General features: G+C 34.8%; 1 protein-coding gene across 2 annotated transcripts in view; it reads right to left on the bottom strand.

Moving 5' to 3' along the window:
• Positions 1–1,384: 1,384 nt before the first annotated feature.
• BICD1 (BICD cargo adaptor 1) overlaps positions 1,385–15,199 on the bottom strand; it is a 207,196-nt gene continuing 193,381 nt past the window's right edge. For both annotated transcript variants that reach the window (XM_033430124.2, XM_004270873.3), the window contains 2 exons: positions 13,879–13,954; positions 1,385–10,110 (listed from right to left, as the gene is read on the bottom strand). In XM_033430124.2, coding sequence (XP_033286015.1) covers positions 10,023–10,110; positions 13,879–13,954 — 164 coding nt within the window. In that variant the 3' untranslated portion in view covers positions 1,385–10,022. The remainder of the gene's footprint in view (positions 10,111–13,878; positions 13,955–15,199) is intronic.

The following is a 15,199-nucleotide window of genomic DNA, read 5'->3' as shown; positions in this document are numbered from 1 at the left end:
AGGAGATAATAAACAGTTTTAATAGGTAATATTTTTATCAGTTGGATTTTATTTTCATCCTTGATATTTGTTAAGTATGCATACTTATCTAGGCATGTAATTTGATGAGATCCTTTCCATATTACATAAATATATTTAGTTACATGGCCTTTATTTTCTAATAAGGTAACCCAGAATTAGGGCACCTATTCATGACAGAAGGCTGAGTTTTAAATATATATTACTTTCTGTCAATTCTAATGAAATAGCCAAACTTGAATTCTGGATCTCTGTAAATCTAAGAAAAATGGCAACACTCAGCAGCAAGCTGATGCAAAGCTTAGCAATGTGATACTATCCCTCTTACCTTTGTATTAGGAAGAAAGTCTGTGAGAATATATTTTAAAAGATGCCCTTGATTTTACAGAAAATTTGGATGAAAGGGTCATTCAAGGAGGAGAGAGTTGGAATTAAGGACCAGAAGAAAGAATAGCTTAATCTCTGACTATATATTGAAAAACAACTTTGAGTTATTTTAAGGATTATTTATAGAGTCAATTATAAGTTCATTAGAATTGACAATTATTAATAAGACCAATGAATAAAATTATTTGACTCAAATTTTTATTGGCGAAGCACAAATGAACATGTCCTACAGCTTCAAGAAGGCATATCTATTTGCAAAATAAATATTGGAATTTTAAAGCAACATTGTCATGAAATAAAATATATGCATATTGTTGTAATGGTTACTCCAAATTATTAGAACATTTTAAAAGACTAGTTTTTGAAAATCCTATTGCTTAATGTACATTGCTGTTTGATATTTTAGAATAGTAACTTCTAGAAATTTGAACAACCTATGTAATTTTTTTTCAACCTATGTAATTTAATAATTTTTAAAACTGAAGCAATCATGATGTAAACAGAATGATTTTTATCTTATTTATTCTTCTTTTTAATAAGGCCCAACCTGACCACACCATTTAATACTGTAATCTGTTTCACTTTCTCCCCACTACAACCCAGCACAATCTCTTTTCCGTGTTCTACTTTTTAATTTTTCCATAACAGATTCACTAACATACTTTGGTATTTCCATATTTATTATGTTTGCTGGCTTTGTATGTCTCCCTCATCAATGCTACATAAATGATACAAACTTCAAAAAGGCATGAACCTCCTTTGTTTTGTTCTGCTGTATCTTAATCTCCTGGAGCAGTATCTGGCACAAGATACATTCTCAATAAATATTTGCTGAATTAATGCATGTATAAGTGAATGAATGAATTTCATTCATATGGGACTCCAGTAGCCTGTGCGCTGTGTTATTGGAAATAATATTAGCTACCAAAGGCTAAACACTGTTTGGAAGATGTCATGTATGTTGATCTTGGCAATAACCTTACCAGGTAAGCATTTTTATCCTCTTTTTAAAAATGAGACAGTTGAGCCTTGGAGACGTTAAGTACATTTCCAAAGTCTCAGAGCTGGTAAGTAAGTGCCAGAGCTAAAATTTGCACAAAATTCCATGCTTTTGAAAATACTTCTACTGACATAGCCTGCTTTAGAACAATTATTTCTCTAGAATTTATGCTAATTTTAATTTCTGACTTCATTGTGAGAAGTTTGAGAGCACCTATTTTCTTTTTCATTTTTGTATAGATACTATATTTCCATGGTTGAAATAGGAAAACAATATAAAAACGTACTCACCTACTGAGGAATCTGGCTCCCCACTTGTTCCCTTACACCAACACTTTGCTCTTTTACAGATAACCATTTCTATAGGTTTCCACTGTTACTTTATCAAAAACAGGAAAAATTACATATATTTTATTTTCTCCCTTTCTTACACATAGGGTAGCTTATTTTCAGTTTCAATAGGTTTCATGAGGTAAATAATTTTTCCCCTTTGATTTATTTAGAAGAAAAGTTGATATGAATCACTTATTAATCTTGGGCTAATAGATCTTTTAAATGAGGTGACTATTCCTGTGACATTTGACTGACATTAATAATTTATAACTTCAAAGGAAGTCAAATGATGAAGGTATCAGTAGGGTTGTTAAATTAGTTTTACTTTAATATACATTAATTAAAATGTCTACTGCTGACAATTTTGAAGATTTTTTAATGATTTTTATAATCTCTGTACAACTTGGTACGTATGTGAGAGTTCAGAAGTTTTGAGTTGAAAAGTATGACTGTGTTGGAATATGGGAGTATTGCAAGATTGATTTATAACTCTTTGAGGTAATAGCATTAATTTTTTTTCCCAGAACAAAAGCACATTATTTTTTTCTTCCAAGCACAGAAACTGGAAAATCCATTCTGTTAAAAATAAAGCCCAGGTTCTGGATAGCTACATTGTATTGCGGTTCTGAATCATTATTTCAGCATATTCTGGGAAAAGGCTGGCTTCATGGGCATGTGGACTTCTACAGTCACACAGGGCCCTGTGCCTAGAACTCCCTGTTAGTTTAATGTCTGCTGTCACTGTCTTGAAATTCTTAATAATTTTTGAACAAGGAGATCTGCATTTTAATTTTGCACTGAGTCTCACAAATTATGTAGACCGTTATAACATTTCTTTACTATTTAACAGGATGTCACTAGAGTTATGATTTGTTTATATTGCTTTTTACATTTAAATTACATTATACATTTTGTTTACTTTTGAAACCGGCAATATTTTTTTACAGTGAGATTTATCTTCCTTGACAGTTATGTTGTAGATGAATTATCCTGAGTTTCTTCTTAAGGTATTTAAGCGATAGTTGATTCATAAAATGTTTAAGAACGGACTCAGTCAGATTATTTCACTGTACACATTAAGGCTCCTTCAAATACAGCATTAGAGATACAGTTTTTAGATTGACAAGGAAAGAATGATAGGAATAGCCATTCACTTCATTTAAAGACCATTTCCCCCAGTGAGCTGGCATTTAGTGCCTGCTCATATTATAGTAGGTGACATTAGGTTCCATAACAATTCCACATGTGTTATGAGAAAAGCTAGATGGCAAGGAGCCAAGGAATTGTACTGAGTTCCTACAATGCGCTAGTCAATGTGTGTATAACCAAAAACTAAGAAAACCCCTTGCATGAAATCCCATCAATTCTGGGTTCTTCTCCTCAGTGGGGTTGCAGGAAACCTCCACATTGCTCTCTGTATAGTGCTATCCCAGTTGCCTACAAAATGTAGGAAGACGAGAGACGATGCTCCTGGAGGCTGATCCAGTTTTTCTAGCTTTTGAATATAGCAGGCTATCAGCTTTATTGTATATGAGAAGATCAAGGATCAAATACACATAATATCAAAGAAAAACAATAGCTTTCAGAGACAAAAAAAGATTGTTAGGGAAGTTTACACTATTATTTCTAGTGTTGTATTTATTCAACAGGTAAGCAGGCAACTTTAGCTGGGACCGTTGCAGTGCCCATGGTGGGTTAATTCGATTCATTAAAACGAGGATTGCATTAGAGGTTTCAACTCCTTGGAACCTCACGTTAAGTCCATATTCTGGCTTTCCCGCCTCCAGAAATAAAGCCAGGTCAGAGCAGGTGGCTCCCAAAGCAGCCCATTTGCCACAGCACATATCTGAAGGGGGGGGGGGGCTAGCCAATTAACTTTCCTCAGGTTTGAGACTCTGATGTTTCTTCATATGAAAGAGGACAAAGCATTGTCTCCCAAAATAAAGCATACAAGCTTCATTCTTCTTTCATTAAAATACTGTTTCCGTTTTTTAAGAACAGGCATTTCCTTCATGTTGGTACATTTCTAATTTAATTCAGCTAAGCGTATCCTCCTGCCAAAACAACCTTTTAGAAAAGATTACAAGTAGGAGTGATGATAAATGGAGAAAATGAGCAAAGTTGACACACATTTCTTAATAAGATTGTGTAGAAACGTCAAAGCGAAGCATTCAGTTTTTAGTTTGAATAAGCGTTCACTTCGAGTAAATATATAAATCATAGAAATTCATAAATTTTTCCTTTTTTTGTAAGTACAAATCAACATAAAATACGGACAAACTGCTCAAACTGATAAAATGGTACCATAGATGAAATGAATGAAAGATAACCAGTTTATTTACTGGAAAGAGTTATGCATTACACCATATGCGGTTGGTAACATAAACCAAGATAAAAGAATTGATGTATTGGCCTCGGTTATTTTCTTAGCACTGTAGTGCCTTTTCCAACCATTGAGTGCATGATCAAATATAAATACAAGCACATATTGTATGGATTCTCCCTTGAGACATTCACTTAGGATTGTCAACAAAAAAAGTTTAAAAGGACAAGCAAAAATAAATTCATAAAATAATTTTTTGGATTTAAAATAAAGGCATTTGTCTTCGAGAACAAGTTTCCTATGAAATTTGGATTTAAAAAAATAATTAGCAACAGAGAGTGTCTTAGGTCAGTCTTTTAGTCAAGTTTTCATATGGTATTATCATTAGGTGGAAACACTTCACATCATTTAACACCAAAAGGCATAATAACAAAATTGCAATTAAATGTAAGAATAGCAGGACCATTACAACAATAATCATACAGTGTACAAATCAGGGTTGGCCACACATTACACAAGTGTTAATACTGGAAAGAAATACAGTGTTAGAATTATGTATGGTTCATCACATATGCATAATCATGCAAATAAAAACACTGAGTAGATTACAAAAATGTCATAAAATATTTTCAAAGAATTGTTTAATTGACTAACAGTCACACCATTGAGCTGAAAACTTTGTGACAATAAGTTAAAATCATTTACTTCCTCTAAGATTTGGTGCACAATCATATCTTTGAACTCAAACAACAAAATGATTCATTCTGTATCTCCATTATCACTGAATAATGATTTGTCAACAAAATGATGCCATTTCTCTTTATAGTTCTCTGATATTTGTTTTAAAATGACTTTTTAAAAAGAAAAACAGTCATACTAGAAAGCATCAGATTTACTTCTCAGTGTTTTCATTAGAGGACCATAACAGAATAATTTTGAAAGAAAAAGAAGTTAAAATAAAAACATGTTCTCAACCAATGTTCTATAGCAATTAAACTCCAACCACAGAAATAATCTGGCTCAGCAGTTTATCCAGGCTTCAGTTTAAATAGGGCAAATTTCAAATAACTCTAGAGGAAAAGGATGAAAATACACCAGGGATTAGAGCCATGCATTTCAATATGGAAAGGAGACCAGATATAGGAAAGAATCTCCTTACATTCCTAATGGAGAGATCACAAGAGAAATAAGATTTTCTATAGTGTTCATATTATGAATATGGGAAAGCTTACATGATGTGAAATATCTCATGCAAACATTTTACACGGCATACTTTTATGCACTCACACCCTTACACTAAAGGCAGTTAATTGCTGCTCTTCTTCATAAGTAGAATATTATTTCTGGAAAATCCTTGATTAGGGAACATATCTTAATACTAAATATCTTTTTAAGTTATTCTTTAAGAAGGACAAAAGAGATGTCTAGATGAAATCTTTCAGATGTAAATATAATAGGATCAGGATACAAATGCAATGTATCAAGGACTGTGGCAGTTAACTTGTCATTTAAATAAAGATGAATTAAATTACAGATACAACTCATCTGGGGGCATTATTACAAACAATGGAAAAGGTCACTCGGGAGCTAGATTGGTCTTGTACGTCCACAGAAAGTGATTTTAAAATAAAAATTGCTTGTCAATATCAGTACTGATCATGTTATCTATCACATCTTCAATTTAACAGCTTTTTGAAGAATTGTATTCTATTTAATGAAAACATATTCTTGTAAATTTTTTGAAATCTTAAATATAAGGACTATTTTAAATTACTCTGGTTTATAAACAAACAAAAAACATAGAGGGTAAATTTTTTAAATTATGAACTTTATCCTAAGAGTTCCTTTTGAATCTAGTCCTACTTTATATCTACAATATTAACACATTTGTGGCATCATGGGTTGAACTAGCACAGTTCCTTGGTGGAAATCCATCAGTTTCCCATGATGTGTCTTTCTGAGATACAGATTATGTCTTTTGGCTGATTGATTATAACAATTACACATTAAATTTGCCATTCTTAGCTCTGTAGAAAATATATTTCATTTCTTCCTTTTCATATTTTGTAATTTCCAATTGAGAATTGTAAAGATTTTATTTAAAACAGAATATCAGGAAATGTCCACATTCACAGTTGATTAATTTGACTGGTGTTTCATGCTTGTTTGAAACAGAAAGACTATCTGTACAGGAAAATTTTTCAAAGCATGGAAAAAGCAAATATTGTAGACTGAAGATCCTTTTAAGAAAAGATAAAATTTGAGAAGAATTTGTCCCCCTGAGGGATTGCATACCTATTTCTGAAGTATTCCTGAGGACGTTTGTTTTTTTAGACTCTGACAATTGAGGCTTTTTATGGTAAAATTACTACATTCTGGACAACTTTAAAGATATTATGAAATATAGCTGGAAGGAAAAATAATACTGACAACCCTGTTTTGTTTTTTAACCAAATATCTTCGAAAAATTAAGATTGCTATCCTATTTTCAAGGGATAAAATATTTTATGACTAACCAGTATAAATTTAATGTATTTTTAAATTTTAAATAAAAGAACCATAGAATTATGGAATCCCAGAATTATAATACATTATGGTAAGATTTCTTGCCACATAACTTAATCCTTACTAGACCACCAGTAATATTTAATTCTTAAAAAACAAATCTTCCTTATGATTATCAATTTTGATGATTAATTTCCTACTGTTTAAAGTCTCCTTCCAAGAGTTAATATAAATCCTTCAGACCGAAGACATTTTTTTTATTCTAATCTTCGTAACGGCAGCCATAGTTGGTACCTATCCTTTGTTAAATTTTCTTGATGATCACTATTGTACCTCTTCTTCCCTAGGCTAAAGTATAATCTTTATAAATCTTTTCTTAATTATTTAATAACTTTCTATTTTCACCAAGTTCTCCAAATTCCTCTTATTGAAACAGAACTGGATATGAAAAAGGGATATGATGAATCATGAGTTGATTGGAATGATTAATTCTGGGTCCTGTATGCCCCTGTGCACCCAGACCAAAGGCAATTTATTGCTCCTTTTTATTTTAAATATTTTATTTTTTTAACTAAGAAAAATCCTCAGTAGTAAAGTATTTCTGCATCCTATTCTTTTCAGTATGGTAATTGTGCTTACTTTTTAAAGTCTTGCTAGTTATCTTTAATCTTTGCCCACTGTGTTTGCAATAATTAGCCAGTATTGTCATTATACTTCTATAGTTGGTTTTTCTTCCCCAAGTCTGTCTTCAACTAGTCTTATTGAGGTTTATTCTTTTTTATTTTCACTAGTTCTTCAGTTTTCCAGTTTCCTTTTAAATCCTGATGTTTCTTTACAGGTACTGATTTTTATCAATGCTATACATATTTGTCCATTTTAAATGCCTATAAATAAATATAGATATGGCCCAGTTTAAACTATACTAAGTGAAGCCACAGTATAAATACATGGAACTCTCTCTTACTGCTTAGGGACTACAATCTAGTTTTGTGCTGAAAATTAGAAATTTATTTCCAAGTTTCTATATCTTTCTGGCAAAGTTTGCTAAAATTAACATTTTTATAGAATTACTATTTCAAAACAAGCATTTCCCACTCTGTTAATATAATGAACTGAAATAAAACTAGTATATAATAGACTTAATGATAAACTTTTTATTGGAAGAAATAAGTGTTTTGTCTATGACCCAGCTTTTCAGCTGGTCACAAATATAGCGTAAGAGAGCACAAATGCCCTATAGTTACACACAGACAATACTCACTGCTGAATTCCCTGCACCACCAACAAAACTGATGAGGCAATATAGGAAAATGTTCTGAGGTACTTTTTAAAAAGGCATATTTTCCCTCAGGCACAGTTTTTAATTAAAAGTCAACTTAGCAGCTATGCCACTTCTCAGGTCTGAACACATGATGTTTGAAAAAGAAAAAGCAGGGACGGGGGTGGGGGAGCTTCCTTTAACTGAACTCTAATAAAATCCACACAGTCTCACTAAGACTGGTACCAGGCAGATACAACACCAATAAAATAAAGAAAATGTTTAGAATAGCAAGGCAATGCAAGTGGAAAGAGCAGAAGTTTAGGTGGCCATGATCAGGGCTTTATGAAGATTTGTTTTGTTTCTTTTTCCGTATTTTAACCTGAATCCCTATTTTGGTGAAGATTTCCAACTACTGCAAGTTGCATAATACATGACACTGTTGAAAATAGCACTCATATGAGGAATTCAAAATCCCTTGGTTGCTTTGGTAACAGTGACCACTACTTAATAGGTGTACGATTGATGAGAGCTCCTGCTCTGTGCTTTACGACTTGCCGACTGGCTGCCACCTTTGATGGGCCACTCTACTAGTGTTCCACCACTTCCACTAAGTAAGCTGAGTGGCTCCTACTGGATCGCCATTGTTAGAGCCCTGCATTGTTAACTACCTTTTGTGTTAATAGTGAGGATTGTTTTGTTTTAAAGAGAAGTTACAGATATCATTACACGAAAAGGTCAAACCGGTATGGTTTTAAACAAGTTAAGGCTACCTGACTAAACAAGGAATGAGGGATAGGAGCAGGTGTGTGGGCAGCACTTGATATAAGGAGCCCAAGAGTGTTAGACCTTTCAGCTCAATTAGTTGTTTTCCTTGTTTGTCAGATTATGTGCAAAATTAATTTTGCTGTGAAAATCCACTGCCTTAAATTAAGTCATAAAAGTTACTCAGCAGAATCTGTAAATTAACTAGGAACATGTATTGTCTCAATATAACATAATGATTGTAGGCACCTGAGTGTTTGTCAAAAGTAGACAGTGAGCTAAGGTTTATTACCTGTTGTTTTTTTGGCAAGGAAGATGCATTATGAAAAAAACCTAACAACAACAGAACATACAATTTTAATCAGAATTTGAACACTTTCTGGGTAAATTAATTAACCAAAGGCTAACTTACATATGCATATATTTTTCCCATTTATACTTGGTATCTTGTAACAAGAAATACTCATAGTAGACCCTGAATTGGGGAGAAGTAAAAAAAATTCTGGTCATTAAATAAACACACCATTTTTTTCCCTTCACGTTATTTAGCCTTCTTTAACATTATCACATACACATATACACACACAAAGGAGCAGCACCAGTGCATCTACTTGTCTGCAATTTAAAAAAAATTAAAGATGCCATCAAAAGTTGAATAAGTCAATGAATCATAACATAGTCTCTTCTTTAGATTTACTTAATAATGTCCAGTGAAGAATTCTAGTTAAAAAAAAAAACAAAACAGAAAAAACAGCAGACAATGAGCTACCGATTAGAAAGTAAGTGCATAAACAATACCAGTGTAGCAGCAAAATACAGTTATTGTTAACATTCCGATGCACCTCATTTATCACTTTGTGCAAGAAAAATGACCACAGTCTGGCCAATTCTAGATTTCAGACTAAATTAAAATCATACTTAATTGAGCAAATTATGTGTATTTTAAAATAAATGAAGTTCATCTCTCATAGAAATGATTTTTATAGACATAAATCATGTGGCAAATAAAGTACAAAGTAAATATCAATGACCAAAAAATTAGAATCAACTTCTGTAGCTGAATTTGAAGTGTAAGGAAAGATGATTTTACAATATATGTGTTTTACATTGTCTGAGGTCTCTCTTAAGCTATCGAGGTAAAGCCAGCCATCTGAGATACATATTTCCTGTTTCATTTATTTTGATTTAACTGAACTGTAGCCATTTGATTGCAGAAGTTTATCTGTGACTTAGAGAAACCATAAAGTATTTTATCACACCGGAGTCTGTGCTTTGTGTTATTCTTCCCAACTTCCTCTCATCTTGCAAAATGATGGCCATTAATTCAATCAAACATCTAACCACCGAGAAGAAAACACGCGCTGGATCTTGGGCAGTATCCTGTGTGTGGCTACAAAACGTTCACCCCAGGTATTCGTCCACGGGAGATGAAGACTAGGGGTAAGGAGGCTTGGAGAGACAGTGTAGAGGGGCGCACTGAGAGCTGGAATGTGGCTGCTCATCGGGCAGAGCTATGTCAGGACTGCAAATGAGAAACAAGCATGTCAGCCAGAAATGCATTTACAAGGGGCTAGACACAGTTGTAAGGGTTCAACAGACATTCTTTTCACAGGAATTTTGCACAGAAAATGGCTTAAATCTAAAGCATGCCAAGACAACTGCAGATTTTTCAAAAAAATGCCCCCCAAAAGAAAAATGAAATGCACTGGGGAAATAGTATGTGAACGCCTCCCCAGCAATCACTCTTTTCAATTTCTTCACACAGTCTCATTCCCCTAGGTCTCTGGGTTAGTTGCAAGATTTCTTTAGATCAGTTCTTTTTGAACTTTAATGACTGCATAGCAATCACCGGGAGTGATTCTGATTCAATAGGTGTGGGGTGTGACCTGAGAATCTTCATTTCAAAGAAGTTCCTGGGGACACAGACATGCTGGACCAAGGTTTTAGAGGATTCTACAGTTCTCTGGTAGATTCAATAGGAGAACTAATTTGCCTGTGGAAGTCTGATCTGCTCTAAGGGCTCCCCCTACCTGCTTTAGCTTGGTAGTGTAAATATGACAGGAGAGCAAGTATATAATGAAGACTTTGAAAATGACCACGTCTGAGAGCCTCCAGTTTAAATGAACACAGAGATGCTCAGGCTCATCAACGTCTTGCTGAAAAGTATTGGAGAATAAGGATGCAAAATCATTGAATTTCCTAAAGTAATACTACAAAACAGATTTGGGTTCAGACCTCTTAAAATGTGACTAGTAGGGGGAAAATCACACTATAGGTATTTTTTTTTAATTGAAAAAGATTGGCATTTTTCTAAAACTCTTTTTTTTTTTGGTTTTTTTTTTTTTTTGCGGTACGCGGGCCTCTCACTGTTGTGGCCTCTCCCGTTGTGGACCACAGGCTCCGGACGCGCAGGCTCAGCGGCCATGGCTCACGGGCCCAGCCGCTCCGCGGCATGTGGGGTCTTCCCGGACCGGGGCACGAACCCGTGTCCCCTGCATCAGCAGGCGGACTCTTAATCACTGCTCCACCAGGGAAGCCCAAACTCTGCTTTTTTCCTTTATACTTTGAAACCATAGAATAATTTCTGCCAGGAGTGTTAGTTAGAAAGCTATTCAAGGTTTATTATTGTTATTTATTAATTTAATCATAATTTTAAAAAAACTAACACTATTATTCAAGTCATTAAAAATGAGCACTAAACAATTTTTATCTTTGGTATACTATGTATATCTCTTGAGTTTTAATACAGAATCATAATTATGTACAATACTGCTCAGCTTGGGGTCACCCTTACTTCCCTTACTCTTTGAACTGCTATAAATTTAGTTTAAATGGAGATATGCTATTCTGCACTAGTTAGGACAAGCAGTGATAAAAATGATTTTTCCTATCTATTTTAAAATGTGATAGGTAAACATGGGAGAGCTAGAGTTTCAACACAAGGACTAAGAAAATACTGCATGACAGGATTCTTCCTCCACCCTCCAGAAAGAGTGAGATGGCCCGGGAAATAGAGCAGCAGATAGACTTTCCCACAGACCTAATGGAGTTTCTTTCTGTTAAATCTGCATGATTTAGAATGAGTTTCTTTTTAGGGGACTAAACATGTTATTCAGCATAAGTTACGGCAAGTAGCACAGGGTGGTCACATCGTACAAGAGGCGTAAGTGTTTGAAGACCCATGGAGTTCAATACTCTTCTTGATAAAGGAAGGCAAGCATTTCTGTTTGACCAGCTGAAGTGTGTAGTAATGGCTTAAACATGGGTTATACCTCGGCCCAACACATTGTGTCGTTTCATGATAAATAAAATTTTTTTTATTATTTCAGATTTCTTAAAGTGATAGATTATAAATATTTCATATTATAGTATTACTATTTTTAATTTGCATAAAATACAATTGCACTGTGTATATTGTGTGACAGAAGCATATTTTTGGTTTACAGATTGAGGAATCACTTCTTGAATGTAAATACTGTATTTGATAAGTTCTAGTCAAATAATTTAATCATAATAATCATAATCATTTAATCATAATAAGTTCTAATCATTTAGTCAAACTGGTTCTCAAAAAAAAAAGCAAGGTGAAATAAATTATTAAACTTAAAAAGATTCCTCATTAGCCTTTCCATTTCTTATCTAATTGAAACACTTAATACAGTAGCCTTCTCAAATTAGAGAGGTTATGAGAGACAGCAGATTTCTGTCTTAAGGAATGGTTAGGTACTAAGAATGGTTAGTGGTAGTAACAGCTATTGAGAGCACACTGTGGCCCAGGCCTGTGCCTTGCTGAATCCTCCCAGTAGCCGTTCTCTTTCTCACTTTACAAGTAAGGAAACGAAATCTTAGCCAGCAAAAGTAACTTTCCAAGATTACGCAGTTAGTAGGTGTCAGAGGCGAGGCGCGATCAAACCCAGTAATGTGATTCCAGAGCTCATTCACTCCCTGAACTTCTGTTGCGCGCCTGGCACTGCCCCAGGCCCTGGGTGGGGTGGGGGCACTTTGTGGAGAACGGACTGCAGGCTAAGAGCCCACGTCCTTCTACATTACACACGTAGGATCCCACTGAAATGGGTTTGAACATTTATAATTATATTCAGTTACTTAATGACTGAAATTACTAATGGCATTTGTATGTTAATGAAGAACTTTCCTGAAGTAAAAACCTGTTGCTGGAAGTGGTGGGAACAGCAGGCTGAGACATCAGTTGGAAGATGCTGGCTTGGAGCCTATTTAATCACATAACTTCTGCTCACTTGATGTCCCACTTAAATAGCTGGCTGCACAACCACTTGAGAGATCAAGTCATCACCGGGGCTTTGGCTGCTGCTGTGTTTCCAGGGAGCACTTGCGGCTCCCCAGCTCTCAGCTCTAACCCATGACCACATGCAGCCTGCTACTGACATCTACTCCTCAGACATACATGGAAGTATGTCTGGGCCTGCCCTTACTCAACAGAAGCCTTATCCTGGGAGAAGAGCAACAGTTATATTAAAATAAGGAGAGAACAACAAGCAGGCTATAACAGCCACAACCAGACTATAAAAACTAGACACCACTGGAGGCCAAATAACTGGAGATGAAGGATTTCAAGAAAATGATTAGGTCCTGATGGGGTGCTCTGATGATGTGTGGAAGTTCGCCTGTGGAATTTACCATAAAGGTAAGTTCATAATGGATTTGCAAAGCTTTCACTGGAAAAGAAATTGTTTAGCAAACTCTCCAGTTTAGCATCCAGGGAGTATGTAGACCTGCCTTTAAAATTCTTCAGTTAATCTTACATAAAAGGCACTATCACTGCAAATATTCTTTTTTTGAATGCCTATTACAAGGTTTTCTCTACCTTTCAATTTCAGTTTCATTGAGGGTACTGAGTGGACAGAAACACTTTCATAAAGTTGTCTTGGAACAGACATCAGATATGCTTTATATCCTTCCTAATTGTTTGCCTGGGAAATACATCCTGAGGACAAAAGACAAGCAATTCCAGGTTTTATATTTTGGACGGTAATGAAACGCTGGGCTAACCAAGTATTTACCCACACAGGGGAGCTGAAGGCCGCCTTAGGCTACATGCCAGTGGCCAGTAAAATGAACTCTAGCTCTCTTGCATTTTCAGTGGGCATGTGTGGACTTCAGGAATCCAGTATGTGTCTGTGTAGCCCATAATTGAAATAAAATGTGGCAAGTATAATTATGTATAGGCAGTCATGATGTGGGAAAGGAGAGCTTCGGGGTCTATGGAACTGATGTGCAACTGGGTGGGAAGAGTGAGGACATCAGAATTTACCTGAGAGTCAGGCAGTCTTGCCCCCCGGCTAGTTGTGAGCGCTGTGGCGGTACGGAGGCAGCAGGCTGCTGACAATCTATAAGAAACTGATAAATTAGACACGTATACGAAGAGACAACAGAGCAACGTGTTAGTAACAATAACTTAAGCAGCTGCCTGAGAGATTTAGTGAGGAATGTGCATTCACACAGAAACATCTGGATTAAGCTTTTTTTTTTCCCCTGAATGATGCCAATAGAAAAGACAAGGCTTTTTCCTTAATTAAATACAGTATTTAAAAATTAGTGACACAAAATTAGTGCTGAGAGTTCTCAAGTACCTTAGGACATACGTGGCCATTCATATTTGGTATTTAGCTACATCTAAAAATAAGGGATCTATTAACATAATGAAAGATCTTCAAGTTCTGAACCTGAACATGATGGTAATTACTTGCTCAGCAGTTAGATTTGCTATTCCAAAATGGTACGCATCGTCGGACACACCGGCATATTGTCAATCCCATAGGTGCATTGAGAAAAGCATGCAATACAAACTTTTCCATGATTAATAGTAGGATATTAGAGAAGGAAATCATCTTTACAGTTTTCTGAAAATAGGTTTTATTTATCAAAAGCAAGAATTGTTAGAAATCTTAGAATGTTTATTTTATATATATTAAATTGTCAGTAACTGACAGAGAAAGCTAACCTGAATGGGAAATCTACTTTTATTTTTGTCATTTTAAAATCATACAATAAAAAAAAAAGAAATCATACAATATAGCTCACACTAGGTTGACAAAGCACTAGCTAGTAAAAGTTCAGGCTTTAGCTGATCAGTTATGTTACTCATCTACTCCAAGAAAGAGCATGTGCTGGGTGTTCTAAAATAATCAAAGAGCAGTCTGTTTACTGGTATCAGGCTGATGTACTAGGATCACCTGCGAAGCTAGTTAGAAATGCACACATTATATTTCTGCAAAAAAGATTTTGCAAAAAAGTTAAAATTAAAAATTCAATTATTCTTAAATAATTGCAGCATTTCCTCTTGCTAACTGCTTAGACTATGTATTTGCTTAGCAAACCTCTTTCCCTATATGTTATATATGTAATATTTAAGCCAAATTACCACAAATTCTGGATTTAAAGTCGAATTAATAAGCCTCTACTGAAATTTATGTTCAAAGGCTTGAATCTAAGCATCACTTGTTCTAAAGCCAACATGTTCTCTATTGTAACAAAACCTGCTTGTATAACTCCAGAATACCAAAATTCATGAAAATTGCTCATGCTTTTGTATAAGACATTGCAAACACACTAAAGTTGCCTGCGATGCAAAG

The sequence above is a fragment of the Orcinus orca genome, chromosome 11 (assembly GCF_937001465.1).
Source record: "Orcinus orca chromosome 11, mOrcOrc1.1, whole genome shotgun sequence".
In the NCBI taxonomy this organism is placed as follows: Eukaryota; Metazoa; Chordata; class Mammalia; order Artiodactyla; family Delphinidae; genus Orcinus; species Orcinus orca.
This window is presented reverse-complemented; position numbering and strand designations above follow the sequence as displayed.